Raw genomic sequence first — 15363 nt, forward strand, 5'->3', positions numbered from 1 at the left:
AACATCCAGCCTGGAACCATTCCAGAGTGTGAATCTGCTGCCACTGTGATGTCAGGGGCCCGTTGGGGTATCAGGGCAAGGTTGGCAAGTCCCTGCAGTGCCAACAAGACTGCCCTTCCTGCAGTCCAGAGCTGCTCCATGCCCCCCTCCTGCTGGCATTGCAGGAGTGCTCAGGGCTGCCTGCAGACCAGCAAAGGTTTCATCTGACTTCTGGCTTACGCTGGTCTGCAAGTTCTACCACACACAGCTCTAGCACAGCTCTGCCAAGATGATCCGGGAAATCCGTGCTGCAGCCTATCACCTTCTGTCTGCCACAGCTGCAATGTACTTTTATCCAGATAAACCCTGGCTGGTGACAGCTCAATTGAGGAGTAAGTTGTGCTTTTCCCTTGGTACAGCATGCCTGGCTTTGGGGTCACTTGTGTTCTTCATGCTCTTCCTTAGGAACTGAGCTGATTTTGGAACAAAAATGCCAGTAAGATGCCATTGGTTTGGTAGAGCTGCTGTCAACAGGTTCTGCTAAAAGGGGTGTCTCCATGTGGGTAGCATTTGGAATGCGGAACTCTGTGGGGGTTCCATTCCCTACACAGGACAGTCTGAGGAGTCTGTAATTCCCTCACTTTGCTGCTTCAGACAACTTCCAAAATGCAGACTGGAAGAGCTTTTCAGAAATCCTTCTAAAAAGCGTGCAGTTATCTTCAGAACTGAGGGAAAACATCATTTTTCCCCATAATTAAGAGGATTTGGCTAACAATGTGTGCTGAAACAGTGATGACCTTCATGAGGAAATGTAACTTCCCAACAGTGTGTGCTCCTGAACCCAAAAGCTGTTCCTGTGCAGTGTCAGAATAGAATTCACATGGCTAAGGGGGATTTGGGGAAAACTTTTCTAGGGAAACATTTTCAGCAAGCTAGAGAACCAACATAGGCAATTTATTAACAGGAAAAGAAAAAAAAAACGATGAAAACTGCTTTGGCTCTTGGGCAGAACAGAATCATTGACTATTAAAGAACAATTTACATTTTCTTGGCCGAATTTCTATTTATTTACTGATGAAACAGCACAAAAAAATAGAAAAATGTAGAAAAAAATTAATCTGGTATTTTGTCCTGTTCTGTTGCTTACTGTGGAAAAGAACTGTTCTTCCTGGAGGGATGAAATGCTCTCTTATTTGGGCTGACTGTTCCATGGGGGATTCCCCACAAGAGGCAGTTTTCTAACAGCATCTGGCTCATCTTCTCTTGCCCACTGCAGATCAGATCGCCTGGTCATTCAGAGGTGGACACAGGGCAACCCATCCTTTGGTGAGTGGCAAAGGAACCTCGGGCATTCCTAGAGTTTGAGAACTGTGGAGCAAGCTGTGAGTGAGCTCTGCCTGCTCCAAGTGTGCCAGCCTGAAAAAAATCTCCATGTCTGGTTTTTCAGCAGCAGCAAAGGGATCTCTGGCTGTTCCCTCAATTTCTGCTCAAACCTTTTAAACAGATGAAAGTCTGGTTTTGCAGGGAGAAGACTGTGGGTTTAGCCATGGTGGAATATCTAATTCACAGCAACTTTCAATACTGTCTAATTGCCCCATTTTAATTTAAACAGCTTAGAATGCCCTTTCTATCAAGTTTCATGATTTATCTTTAGTACAGCTGGATATATAGCTGAACATAAATAAGGTTATAACTAATAATGTAACTCACTGGAACCACTGAAAGGAAGTTTTAAATAACAATCCACCCTAATAAATATTGGGTTGCAATAACAGTCCTAGAGAGAGGAATGACATCCACATTAATATTGGCCAAATTTATTAGGGTTCATATTAAACATTTTAAATAGAGCACCAGTGAGCTGTGAAGGTGTAGAATGGTGCCTTTGATTTGCTTCAGTTCTCTAAGTGGCCTTTGTGTCAGCTTTAAAGCAGTTGGGAAACAGCAAATTTGGGCCAATTTGGTGTAATTGGCCCAGAGCAGCAGCTGGGGCTTACATTATATTATTATAATATATATTGTAATAATAATTATTATTATCTATAATAATTTATAGATATTTAAATTGTAGTGTGATACATGTAACAGAAAACTGAGGCTGTAAGACATCAGTTTCTGATGTTGATGCAGATGAAATTTGTGTGTAACCATCAAACCTCCCAAGGGGCAGAATGGAGACTCACTCATGTTACTGACTGTCCCCAGGCCACCACCCCAGCTCTGCCACCAGACCGTTGGCTGACTCATTCCCTTCCTGGACTGAGGGATAACGAGGAGGAGGTGGAGGAGGAATATTCAGCTTCTGCCTCATCAGGACCAGTAAGTGCCAGAATTGGTTCCCATTGGTGTAATCATTCAGAGCAGCAAGTTTCTGGTCAGACAGCAGCTGCCACTGGAGGTGCTGAGGACTAGAATCTTGCCATGGCACTGCTTCACCCCAGCCTCTGGCACCTGGGAAATTGGTTTTGAACTTCCCTTTTAGTCATCAGGTTCCCTTGCAGCATACAGGAGAAACTGTCTCTTGGATGTACCTGTACAGATTATTGGAGAAAATCCATGAAAACTGAATATTAAACTGGACATGAACTTGTGTTTTCATTCACTCAGTTTGTGATGGGGACACCAAAAAGAGTTTGAGAGCTTTGCATGTGGCCAGCAGCATCTTCCTGAGAGTTTGCATTTGGAATACGAGCTCAGGGCATCCCTGCAAACTCCCTTCCTGAACATAAACTAATTTCTCTTCACAGATCCACACGAGCTCTCTGCTGGGAGCTGAGAGTGCAGACGACGACACGTTTCTCCTGTCTGAGATCCTGAGCGGGAGTGGGAGCGACCTGGATGGGCCCAGGGTGCAGCCACAGAAACTGCAGCTGATGCAGGAAGTGCGGGAGCAGCTGAGTACGTGTGCTGTCCTCTTGTCTGGTGTGTGGGCTCTGTGACCCAGCCTCAGCTGCACCAAAGGAGCTGCAGGAATTCTCTCTGGGCATTCCCGAGGGCAGCTCAGACTGTGGGTTCAGGTTCTCTGCTCTGCCATCTGCACTGAAGGCAAAAGCAGAGATGGTTTGTGATGCAGCAGAAGGTGCTTTGACTTAGTGGATGAACTGCTGAACTTGTGGGACTGACAGTGGTCAGGACATGGATTCTCAGGCTCCAGGCAGTGCCTTGAAGCCTGGGGGAAAGCCAAGCACAGAACTCTTCTGTCTAGCCTGGGAAATCATAAGGAGGAACCGTTCCAAAGCAATCCCTGTAGATCCCGTCCTCCTGATACCTGGTGTTTTTCTAACTTGTTTACAAAAAGGTGGTGCCCTAAAGGACTAATCCTATTCACTGTACCCAAACACTGTATAAAAAGAATCTGCCTTTCAATAAACTTTGCTCTAAGCCCTCTGAAGAAATCAGAGTTCTGTGTTGTTACATGAATTGTAACAATACTGAACTCCTGAGTGCTGATGGCCAAATCAAGCAGAATATTTGTGTTCCTAAATTCTCTTCAGTTCCCTGACAAGTCATCAGAGCAAAAACACTCCACAGCAATCTGTTAGAGTGAAGAGAAACAGTGTGGTCCTTCAAATGCCACAGGCAAGGTTATAATCAGAATTTAGCCTGATAATCTATGATGAGGGTCCTGGATCCTAAAGCTCCATCATTATTGATTATAACATGAGATGCTGTTCCTTAAAATCATAAAGACAACCTTTTGGCAAACTGCTGAATGTTGGGAAGTTCCCCTCCTCTCCTGGAAACACTTTGCACCATTTCTTAAAAATTAATCCCAGAACCCAAGGTGCATTTAATCTTCAGAAATATTAAACCTTCTGTTGAATCACACTAAGTGTTTATTCACAGTAAAATAAAGGCTGTGTGTTCCAGCTCTCCTAAATGTTTGTAGAAGACCAACTCTTGCTTTGGTACCTGGTCTTTTCAGATTTCTGTCTCCTGTGGGTATTTCTCCAGGTGCTTTGTTTCCTGTCAAGGTAACTCTTCAAAGCCCTGTAGAAAATCAGAAAATCTGTGGAGCCATCTGTGCTTTGGAGCTGCCTGTTGCTGCCCACAAAGGGCTCATGGCCAGACGGTGGGGCTGCATTTCCCATCTGCTGTTTGCAGTCACCATCCTGCACTTGGTTTCTTTCAGGGGGCATTGTGAACGAGGCAGACCCTGAGACAAAATACACTGACCTGGTTCAAGTTGGCCAAGGGTAAGTCCAGTCCCAGTTACTCCTGCAAAGCCACAGGCCGGGCATTTTGCTGCTGTAATATCAAGTGTGAAACCAGGCAAGCTCCAAACATGATTGGAGTTTAGATTATCCCATCTCAGTACAGATCAGAATTAATAATTGTGGTCAGAAGTTGTCCAAGAGAACTCAGTGCTGGCAGTGCCTCACCTGTAACAAGGAGCAGGAAAGATCTCCCATCCCTCAAACCTTATTGCCTAAAAGAGAGCTTGTCACCCCACAGCTGTTAGATAAAAGTTCTCAATAACATTTATTTCAAATATTTTGCTCAAAAAATACTTGGTAATCCAGATTATAACCTGGTTATAAAAACCAAGCCTGGGGTTTGGTTTTTAGCAACTGAAACCAGAGGTGAAATAATAAGCTCTCACAGTGTCACACAAAACCCCACCCTGTGTAGTCTGCAGCATGTGCATTCCCTGGAAAAAAACCCCCCACACACGGACACAAAAAGAAGGGAAAAAAAACCCCAGCAAACAAGGCAAAATAGAAAAAAAATCAAATATTTTCCAGTTTTTGTAGGCAAACCCTCCCCCTATTCTTAGGTTTTGAAGATCTGTGCTCCAGCTCTTTTTCTTCAAGTTGGGCTTTTAGTTTTATCTTGGATACCCTGCCTGACAGAGAGCTGCTGTGCTGCTCTTTGAAAAAGAGATGAACCAAAGTGTTTCAAAACACTTCATGCAGCAGAGATCTCCTGTCTGGGCTTTCATCCCAGCACCTAAACTGCTTCTCCTTCCTTCACTGCTCTTTTGTTTCCAGGGGCTTCGGGACTGTTTACAAGGCCATCGACTCAGCCACGGGAGATGTGGTGAGTGCCAGCACCCCCAGCACCTTGTGCAGCTCCCCAGGGCTTTCCCCTGTGCCCTGAGCTCTGCTGGAGCTTTGGGTGCCCGGCTGAGCTTTCCTGCACAGGCTGTTTGTTCCTCCAGCACAGAGCAGTGGAAATCTGCAAAACACATTTTGGACAGACTTTGTTCCTACTCAGTACCAGAAAGAATGCAAGAGGGGCAGTGGTGTCCTTCAGAAAGGATATAATTAAGAATTAAAATGTCAGAGAATGGGTTATTTCTTTAGAAACCCAGAAAATAATTGCGAATCTGAACTGTGGTAAAGAATGCTCATTGAAGTAGCAAAATCGAAGTTCAACAACTGAGTAACATTGTGGGATTGTGATTTTTTTGTGTGTGTGTAATTGCCATGATCTTTTAGGGTGGGATTTTATCCATCATGTGTGCATGTGTTTGCTTTGTTATGCAAATAATGAAAAAATGGCCAAACCCCATGGAATTGCTGAAGGATTCCCATCTGTTTTGATTTATTTTCACAGTCACAAAATCCTGCTTGCAAAACTTGTGTGAATGATAACAGAGGTGATAAACTGAGGCCATTGGGGAAGAATGTGGGTGCAGGATGTTGTCAGAGATCTGTGGGTGATAGTTTAGGGAAATTATTCCAGGGTTTAGAAGGCAAAATGTCTCTGGCAAGTGGCATCCAAGCAAGTGGAGAAATCAGTTGTCCTGTTGCTTCCTGAGCTCTGGTGTCTGAGCACAAGGTCACAGGGCAGTTGGCACAGCCCAGCCCCATCATTCCAAAAGCACTCTCCCCGTGGTCATTGTGCTCTCCTGCAGAATTTCCCCAGCCCGTGGTCTCCAATTCCCTTTCAGGTGGCCCTGAAGAAGATGCCTCTCCGCAAACGGAGCAGGAAGGAGCTGGTTGTCAACGAGATCCGGATCATGAAGGAAAACAAGCATCCCAATATTGTCAATTATATAGACAGGTGGGTGGTTCTGGTGTTATCATGGGAATGTTCATTCACACACTGCAAGCCAAAGGTTAAAAACCCCCTTTGGGCACTGGTAGAACATGGAGCTCTTCCTTATTTCTCTATTCATCTCCAGTGGATGGGAGCAGATGTCCTTGGGTGTCCATTAATCTCTTCTGGTGTATGTAGCTGGAAACCCCTTTTCAAAAACCTGGATATGCCATGTCTTACTAAAACAACAACAGCTTGTCAGTTCATTACCTCTGTGTGGTTTTGGGGGTTGGTTTTTTAGAGTTGATCCTATTTTCTATGCCTTAATGATAAGTACTGATAAACCATCACAGAAATGACCTCCCTTGGGCTGTTCCCACCATTTTCCACTGCTGTGGAGGCCAGGAAGACTAAATTCTCATTTGCAGAACCACTAATAATTTTCCAGTTTTTGAATAGTTTTTCCTGTTCCTGACTGTATTTTATGCAGTGTTTTCCAAATGGTTAGCCAACATCTGTCCTCAGTGGTGCAGAGTTATCCCATGGATAACTCTGGAGTTGGGTTGCCTTGATCCCGGAGTGAATGGTGGAATTGATAAGATAATGACTCAGTTGATGGCAAGTGTCCTGATTCCAGATTGATCTCTGCTGTTACTAAACTGCAGTTTTCTCATTTGCCATCTAAGGCATCTCCTTTTCCATGGATTTGCCTGCACAGATCCCAAATACTCTGTAGCCTACAAGGAATGTCTCTCCATTTCATTCTACCTCCATTCACAAATGACCTGAAAACAAAACTCCCCTGCAGCCTTTCCCACCAGGTAATTTAGCTGTGCACATTCATCTCCATGCCTTTGCTTTGCTCTCTCAGTTACCTGGTGGACGAAGACCTGTGGCTCGTGATGGAATATGTGGATGGAGGAACGTTAACCAGTGTTCTCATCCGTGTGTTTATAGAGGAGAGAATGATAGCTGCCATCACCAAGGAGGTGAGGGACCCTGCTTGGGCAGGCTGGGACAGGAGTGACTTTGTGTTCAGAGCTTTGTTTCAGTGCTGCTGTTATGAAATGTAAAATAAAAGGGCTTCTAAGTGAGCCTCCTGTCAGTGCAACTGCATTTCTTATACTCTGTTATTACCTGCTTTTGTAATAGCAAAAAGAGAGTCGTACTCTCTTTTTCAATTTATTTCACATTCTAAGCTTTGCACTGCATTCTTGGCCTGTAAAAGCAAACATGCTGCTGGGAGAATTTTAAACTAACAGCAAATTAAAATAGAGCCTCACTTCTCACAGGCCTCAGCTTAAAAGGAGAGCAGTGCACCCCAAATGGTGTTTGCTTCTGAGAAGTGACTAATGTGCTACTGGCTGCTAAGGCCAATATAAATCCTTTGTTGTGCAGCCTTCCACACAAAATTAATCCACTTCATAATGGTGGAAGAGATGTTTTCCTTTTTGACAAACCCTCCTCTGTCACCTGGATGGAGAGAGCACAGCCACTGCAGCCATTCTGGCTGGGTTTGGAATGGACAGTCTGTATCAACAATTGGTGTTCCACCTAGAAATTCAATCTTTTAGAGCCATTTCCTTTTCTTGTGTGATGAAATGAGGTTAATTAATTTTTACCCTCATGGGATTTTTGTTTCAGTGCCTCAAAGCCCTGGATTTCCTTCATTCAAGGAATGTCATCCATAGAGATGTTAAAAGCGACAATATTCTTCTCGGGATGGATGGATCTGTGAAACTGAGTAGGTATCCTTGGTCAGGCACAGCATCCCTGTGTTCTCAGACGTAGAGTGGAGAATTCTTGTGCTTGGTTTCATGGTTCAGGGTGGTTTTGACCGTATTTTTGTTTTCCCCCTCAGCTGATTTTGGCCTGTGTGCTCAGCTCACCCCAGAGCGGAGCACACGGTGCACAGTGCTCGGCTCTCCTTACTGGGTAGCACCAGAGGTCCTGAGAAAAAAGGAATATAACACTCAAGTGGATATCTGGGCCCTTGGGATCGTGGCCATTGAAATGCTGGAGGGAGAACCTCCATACTTTAAGGAAAGCCCTGTCAAGGTAAGGTGCAAACACTGCCAGCCACCACTGAAAATATGGAGTCCACAGCCTGCAGTGGAGCTGCCACCCCAGGGATGGTCAGTGCTGTCCTGTGCTCCCCTCTGTCCCCAGGCTCAGCCCAGGGATGATCAGTGGCTGTCCTGTGCTCACTCTGTCCCCAGGCTCTGCCCAGGGATGATCAGTGGCTGTCCTGTGCTCACTCTGTCCCCAGGCTCAGCCCAGGGATGGTCAGTGGCTGTCCTTTGCTTTCTCTGTCCCCAGGCTCTGCCCAGGGATGATCAGTGGCTGTCCTTTGCTTTCTCTGTCCCCAGGTTGAGCCCAGGGATGATCAGTGGCTGTCCTCTGCTTTCTCTGTCCCCAGGCTCAGCCCAGGGATGATCAATGGCTGTCCTTTGCTTTCTCTGTCCCCAGGCTCAGCGCCTGATCGCCAGGAACAGGTACCCCCCTCTGAGGATGCCCAGCAGGATGTCAGTCCTGTTCCACGCCTTCCTGCACTCCTGCCTGGACATCAACCCCAGCATCCGCTGGACAGCCAGGGAGCTCCTGCAGGTAAAGGGTGGTGGCTGCAGGGGCATGCTCCTCACCAGGTGCCCTCCTCTCCTGTTAATCCCCAGGCTGGGTGCTTTGCAGTGTAGAATCATACAAGAATTTGGCTTGGAACGTGTCAGAGTCCAGGATCCTCTTTCCTCTTTTCCTCAGAGGAAAGGTGTTCCATCCACCCTCTGATCATCTCTGTGCTGTATTTTGGGGGTGCATTCAGTTTTAGCTGATGGCAGAGACCTGCAGTAGGATGGGGCCAGGTACAGAGGCCCAAGGAACCCAGTCCCAGCCCAGCAGTCATCAGAGATTTGGCTGTTCTTGTCTTGGTGCTGAAAACCTGCGCCTCAGTGTTCCTCAGAACAGCACAGGCCTAAATCCTGATGGGATCAACATCCCTTGGAGGTGCTGGAGTTCCCTGTGGAACACCTTGCACTCATCTTTTCTGACAACTAAAGTAGCCCCACCTTTAGAAAAAAGACACCTAAGTGAGTCTCCTTTGAGTTTCCTGAAATGAAAAAAGCCCTGAGGCAGCAAGTGGCACTCCCAGAGTGCTGGCAGGGACAAAATCCCAGCAAGGTGAAGACACCTTGATAAATTGATTAATGGGATTACTGGGTTGTGTTCGACAGCAAGGTCCTGAATATTGAGACTGAGGTGGAGATAGTCTCCTTAGCCCTATTTATGTGTATTTCTGGTAAGCAGAGGAATCCTGCTTCCTCTTGTGAGAAACTGGGTTTGGAAATTAACAATTCCTTTCTTTCTTTGTTTTCCCCTTTGGGCAGCATCCGTTTTTAAAAACAGCTGCGAGTCTCTCGGTCCTGCCTGAAATGATCCACATTGCCAGGAGAATCTGCCAGGCCATGGAAGCCCTTCACACCAACACCACCAGCACAGACCAAAACCAGGAATAAAACTCTCACTCCTCTGCAACATCAATGGTTACATTCACTTCTGAATTGTTGGTTGTCTCTTAAAGGTGGAAAGTCCCAGTTATGGGGGTTTTGGTGTGGTTTGGAAATGGGGAATCCTCCTTTCATCAGCTGCCTCTGGAATGCCCATGGGCTGGGTTCTGCCCAGTCATGGCATTTCAGGATGAGGAAGAAAGTGCAATTGCATTTCCAGCCAAAAGCAAATAAAGAATGGGGCAGCCAGAACATCCTGCTGGATACACACAGTCAGCTGGGACTGTGGAGTGTTCAGAGAATTCCCTGTCCTCCCTTCACCTGGCAGAACATGTTGGCAAAAAAAATATAATATAAAATATACAATATAAAATATATATAATTATAAATATATAATATATAATATCTAGAGATTACAGAGAAAGATATGTATATAATGTAGATTACTAAATGGGGGGTATGCAAATGTACCTAGACACACAATAACTATGTATGTATATATGTATACATAACTATGTATGTACATATATGTATAATTATTATATGTATAAATATTTATAGAATATATTATTATTACTATTATTATTATTATAGAACTCTATATGTGTTTGATGTATTTATATGTATAGTGTGTTACAGAGCTATGGGCATACATTTACTTTGTAGCTCATATTGTCCCCTATACACACACCCCCCCATAACTCTCCTGCTCTCTATATATAATGCTCCTTATATAAAAAAGTATATTTATTATATATATATAAACATATAAATATGTATTTTTATATAAATGTAAATAGATATATTTATATAAATAGAAATATAAAAATATATATTTATATAAATAGAAATATAATATATATATATTTTATAAATAGAAATATATAAATATATATATATGGTGTGTGCATATATAGTGTATGTATACATAATGTGCACATATATATATATATATATATATATAAAATTTTTTTTGTATACAGTCAGAGGCACTTCTATAACTGTTTTCCGGTGTACAGAGAGCTCTAATAGCGTCTATAGGATATTGTGTACCATCCTCTACAAACCAAACCCGTTTTTATCCAGGTGTGCTGCCCCCGGCCGCGGGCAGGTGTCGGTACCTGGCCGAGCTCCCACCTCTGTGGGCGGACACCGAGCGCCCTCTCGCGGCCGCCGCAGAAATGGCTAAAATTGTAAATTGTTTTGTAAAATTTTATTTGGGTATAGTTACAAAATTTATCGTACTGTTACAAAAGTTACAAAAGGTTGCAGTGAAACATTTTACACCCATTTCCGCCTGTTGGCATTTCTGAGGTGGCTCGAGTGTGTGCATACACACAGCCCTTCCCCCCCTCCCCAAAAAAACCCAACCCCAAACATGTTTTCCCATGTGGTGATATTAATTGTTAAAAAATTAACAATTTTAAGGACCGATGTTAGGAGCAGGCAGCGGCACAAGCCGCTGTGAGCCTGCCCTTGCCTTGCTTCACCTGGGAAGGCAGAAGCACCTGTGAGCCAGCAGAGCCAGCTGTGTGCCCAGGCTGGATCAGCTCCTCCTGATGGGAAAACCAAAGAGTTCCCCAAAATAATCCCTGCAGAGGTCCAGGCATCCTGCTGAGCCTCCTGCAGCTCCCAGCACTGCCAGTCCCTCAGGGCAGCACTGCCAGCAGTGCCCCCATGCCACAGGGAGAAACTGGGGGATGATCAAAGCCTAAAATCACCCTGTCTATGCTTCCCACCCACCCTGACTTCCCTCTTTGCCAGGCTGTACATGCTCAGGAACTGCTCTCTGTCCCACTGATGCTGGGGACAGCCCTTTACAGAGGCTGGGACAGGGTGGTGGTGCTGGAATAGGAGCCAGGGCTGAGGGGCTCCAAAGAAAGAGCCAAGAGACCCCTCCAGCTTGGAGCTGAGGTGCCTTTGTGCCCTCAGGAGCTTTCTCAGCCAAATCGTGGGGCAGGGAGGCACAAACCTCTGGTGCCACCTCGGAGTGGAGCTTTTTTCAGGCTAAACACTGACCTTTGGGCAAGCCAAGCCCTGGGAATGGCCCCATCCCACAGGGAACAGTGCAGGAATCCCACAGCCTGGAGCAGCGTGTGAGGAAAGGCAAAGCAAACAGAGACCTGGGCAGCCCTGACATTTGCAGTTCCCCCTGTCCAAGCTCTGTTTTGCATGAGACAGTTTATGCTTTAAAGAGATAGTTCTCAGTTTACAAACATTTGGGAGAGTAAGCAGCCCTGAAGCCAGGGGCTTGCAGAGAATGTCACTTGCCTGTGGGGCATGTAGCTCACACCTCTGACAAGATCTCTGCTGTGCCAAAAGCCTGAGCCCAAAGTGTCTGAAAAGAGCTGGGTTTAGGTGCTTGGTACATGGAGCTAAGCTGGCACTGCAGCATCATCCACAGCCCCACGGTCCATCATGTCAGAGAAAGCATTTTCCTACCACAGCAATGATCCTTTTGGAGCCCTGAGGAGACTTCAAACCCTTTGTGAAAACATTAACTCCGTCAAGGGCCATTTAATAAATTGTAAAAATCCCACAGTGTGGCTGGAGTGGCTACAAGGCACATAGAAATCCCAATTTCCTGGCTGTAAAAAAGAGGCAGAACAGTTTTTCAGCTTCACTTTAGCACCCAGAATGTGCAGCTGTGTAAAATCCATTTGTGAATGTCTGGCACAGAGATCCCCGTGCAGTGCCAGGGTCAGTGCCCACCCCAGACAGCTGCTGAGGGAACCCTGCCATGGGCTGCAGGGGAAGGGAGGAGCTGGCACCAGGCCCCTGCTGCCAGGAAAATGTGAAATAACACCCATCCCCCGTGGTATCCCAGCGAAACTCCATCAAACGTCAGCCGTGCCAGCAATAAATGACTGCAAAATTTGGAGAGGGAGACCTGACACCTGCCAGGGAACAGCACCCTGCTTTTACAAACCCACCCTGCTCCTGAGCTCATTTTTTCCTCCTTCAGGCTGGTGCTACGTCTACCAAAACAAAGGGATGTTATTCCATTTTTTTGCATTATTTGGCTTCAACAAAGCAAGGAAGCTCCCATAACTGAATCTGTGCTCTGAGCAAAGCCACAGCTGAACTGTGAGGTGCCCTTGGACAGAGACACCAAACTGTGAGTCACCAGCTCGAGGTGGAGAAGAGAAGAACCAGAAAGTCAATCTCAGAGCCTTTTGGGTGGAAAAAGCTCTTACTTTGCTGTGGTGTTCAAACAGGCACTGTAAGATCTGCCCCTCTATTTTAATGTGTCCTGGCAAGACTGGTCTGAAGGTCACGAGCTACAACTGAGCTCTTCAAGAAGTGACACTTTCACCAAGGAACAGAAACACCTAATCTGTAGTGAAATTTATGAAGAAATATATATGGTGAGGAAAAAAAATCCCCATAGATCCCCTTTGTACTTGCCAATCCCCAAGCTGCTGGTGTGTGCTCGATGGAGCTGCAGGCAAAGATGCTCATACCCTCAACTAACTCATCTGCCAGCAATCCCATCCGACCCCTCTCTTACTGCAGGAGCTGCATCACCAGCACAGACACATATAAATATACATTTCCCCCTCTCCCAGCGCCTCTCCACCCATCATAACATGAAGAGATTTTTTCCCTCCCTCCCCTTTTTAAAGCGATTATGCTGATGTGTCACCCCGCGAGGTGACAGCGCTCAGAGCTCGGCGAGGTCGTCGCTGCTCAGCGCGGTGACGCTGATGTGACCCGGCAGCTCGGCCGCCTCCCCGCCGCCCCTGCCCCGCAGCCGGAGCCGCCGCTGCTGCCAGGGCTCGCCGGGGGATGCCGCCAGCACCGCCTGCCCCAGGAACACGTCACGGAGGAGGTTGCTGCTCCAGACCTGCCCGGGAGGATGATAACATAGGGTTAAACTGATTTCTGAAGTAGCAAAAGCCTTCTGTTCTTCTGAAGAACAAGGGATGGGCTCCACTGTAACCAGGATGTTATTCCATAACATCTATTGTTTTAACCAAATCAAGTATAACTTTGCTCAGGTGGTGGTGGGGAGAAAGGGGGGAACACTGGTAGAACACATAGGCCTTAAGAATAAAGTTAGGTCAGGAGGATCTGTACCAATATAATCATTAATATGATGCATGCTAGAATTGTCGATTGTGATATTAGTTTGGTAACTAAATATGATTGTTTTCTCCAACCAGAATCTTGAGCAAGAATCACGCAGACCATTGTTACCCAGGGTAGAATCAATGGAACAATGGGGTTTAATGATTAACACGAATCCTTATGTAACAAGAAAGGTATAAAATTGTATCCATTTAGCACATTTGACGAAGCTGAGATTTGGGTTGTCTGGACCCCTCGGCTTCCAGAGCTCTGAAATAAAGCACCGCACACAATTTTGTGACTGTGTGTTCTTTCCTCTGCTAACAAGGAGATGGGAATAAAGGTGGCTGTGAGGCAGCTCTGCTGTCAAACTCTGCCAGGAAGGGTTACCCCCTGCCCCGTTAACCCCTTGGAAAAGCAGCGAGGAGGGGTGTGGGTCTAAATTTAGCTGATTGTCTAGAGAGTGTGAGGGGGGAGTCAGGATTTGCATGCTCATTTGCATAGACTATGTAAATAAGGAGCGAAATGCAGTTTTTTGTTTTCTAGGTCACAGTCGGCCTAGGAGAGGAATAAAAATTATCTTTTTTAGCTCAGCAGCAGTAAAACCTACTTACAACAGCTTGTCTGTGCTGCCCTGCCTGCCTCTGCTCACCTCTGCACCTCCTCAGGGCTGGAGGTTCAGAGTCTGGCCCACAGATTAGGCTGAAGACAAAGTTTTCCTGGACTGCATCATCTCAACACATCACAACACATCATCTCCATTTCCCCAGCTAGTGCTGAGGCAAACAGTGAGGTCTAGTTCTCACAGGACTAGAATTCAGGGTAAAATAACTTCTTAATAACAGCCTTAGCTTTGGTTTTGCTTCAAACACTGACTCTGGACAACACTTGGCTTTTCTTTGTCTCTGTTTCATCAGGTACCACATGGGGCAAAAGGAATTTTGTAAATTCTTTCAAAGCCTTGGAATGAGAATGTGCCTTGAAATGAAACATGCCTTGGAATGAGACATGCCTTGGAATGAAACATGCCTTCTGCTCCCTAAGTGCCATCATGTTATAAATGCATATTATAAAGTTGGCTTTTTGCAAATATTAACATGAATACTATATGTACAATTGTACAGAATTCTGTTTTCTTAATAGAGTTTAGAAAGGTAATTAATGTATATATATATATTTTTTTTTTTGATTGTACCAGAGAGTTAACAGTAAAAGGACTGGGGTTTTTTCTTCTTTGTAACATCTAAACTGACCAAGCCAGAAGGTGTGGGGAAGGAGGGTCGTCACCTTGTAACCCTGCATAAAGACTGCTGACTTTCTGGGTTTTTTATCAAAATGAAAATAACCAAAAACCTCAAGAGAAAGGTTTATGAGACCCATGTTACCAGACAGAGTGGAGACACCCACAAATAAATCTATCAAGTAAGATGATTTGGGATACTTGAAACAGATAAAACCTCAAAACGAATGTTTTGAATCATGCATTAAAATCTGTTGACTATGTAACACAGCAATCCTTAAAACACAATATTTGAAAGAGGAGTGTGTGCTTTCTGGTGAGGCACCTCAACTGGAACTTTTGCCTTTCTGTCTCCCAATCGTCTATTTTTATTTTTTAATTAAACTTATAAACTTCTCTAAGAGAGTAGAAGTCATTTTTCACACATCAGCTGCTGTTTGTGCAGGAGAAGCAGCAGCAGAGCTCCAGGCAGAGCCCAGCAAAGGGAACAGAGGCTCTCACTCCTCTCCTGGGTGTCAGCCACATGAAGGAAAGGCTGGCCCAGTGAAGCCCAGAGATGCTCTGTGCTGCCCTCCCTGCCCTGTGTCT

At 45.5% G+C, this 15363-nt stretch overlaps 2 protein-coding genes across 6 annotated transcripts in view; one reads left to right on the top strand and one right to left on the bottom strand.

Moving 5' to 3' along the window:
* Positions 1-268: 268 nt before the first annotated feature.
* On the top strand, positions 269-9473 carry LOC310917707 (serine/threonine-protein kinase PAK 3-like; the record flags this gene model as incomplete). Its single annotated transcript, XM_083876201.1, has 12 exons — positions 269-371; positions 1256-1305; positions 2185-2298; positions 2727-2877; positions 4112-4175; positions 4971-5019; positions 5876-5988; positions 6836-6953; positions 7609-7708; positions 7826-8022; positions 8434-8571; positions 9345-9473. 12 exons carry the CDS (start codon positions 269-271, stop codon positions 9471-9473), a joined length of 1326 nt encoding a protein of 441 aa, XP_083732327.1.
* Positions 9474-11374: 1901 nt separating this feature from the next.
* CAPN6 (calpain 6) overlaps positions 11375-15363 on the bottom strand; it is a 54627-nt gene continuing 50638 nt past the window's right edge. For all 5 annotated transcript variants that reach the window (XM_083876569.1, XM_083876570.1, XM_083876571.1 and 2 more), the window contains one exon: positions 11375-13311. In XM_083876569.1, the coding sequence (XP_083732695.1) occupies positions 13129-13311 (183 nt within the window). In that variant the 3' untranslated portion in view covers positions 11375-13128. The remainder of the gene's footprint in view (positions 13312-15363) is intronic.

The sequence above is a fragment of the Zosterops lateralis genome, assembly GCF_965231275.1.
Source record: "Zosterops lateralis genome assembly, chromosome: 21".
In the NCBI taxonomy this organism is placed as follows: Eukaryota; Metazoa; Chordata; class Aves; order Passeriformes; family Zosteropidae; genus Zosterops; species Zosterops lateralis.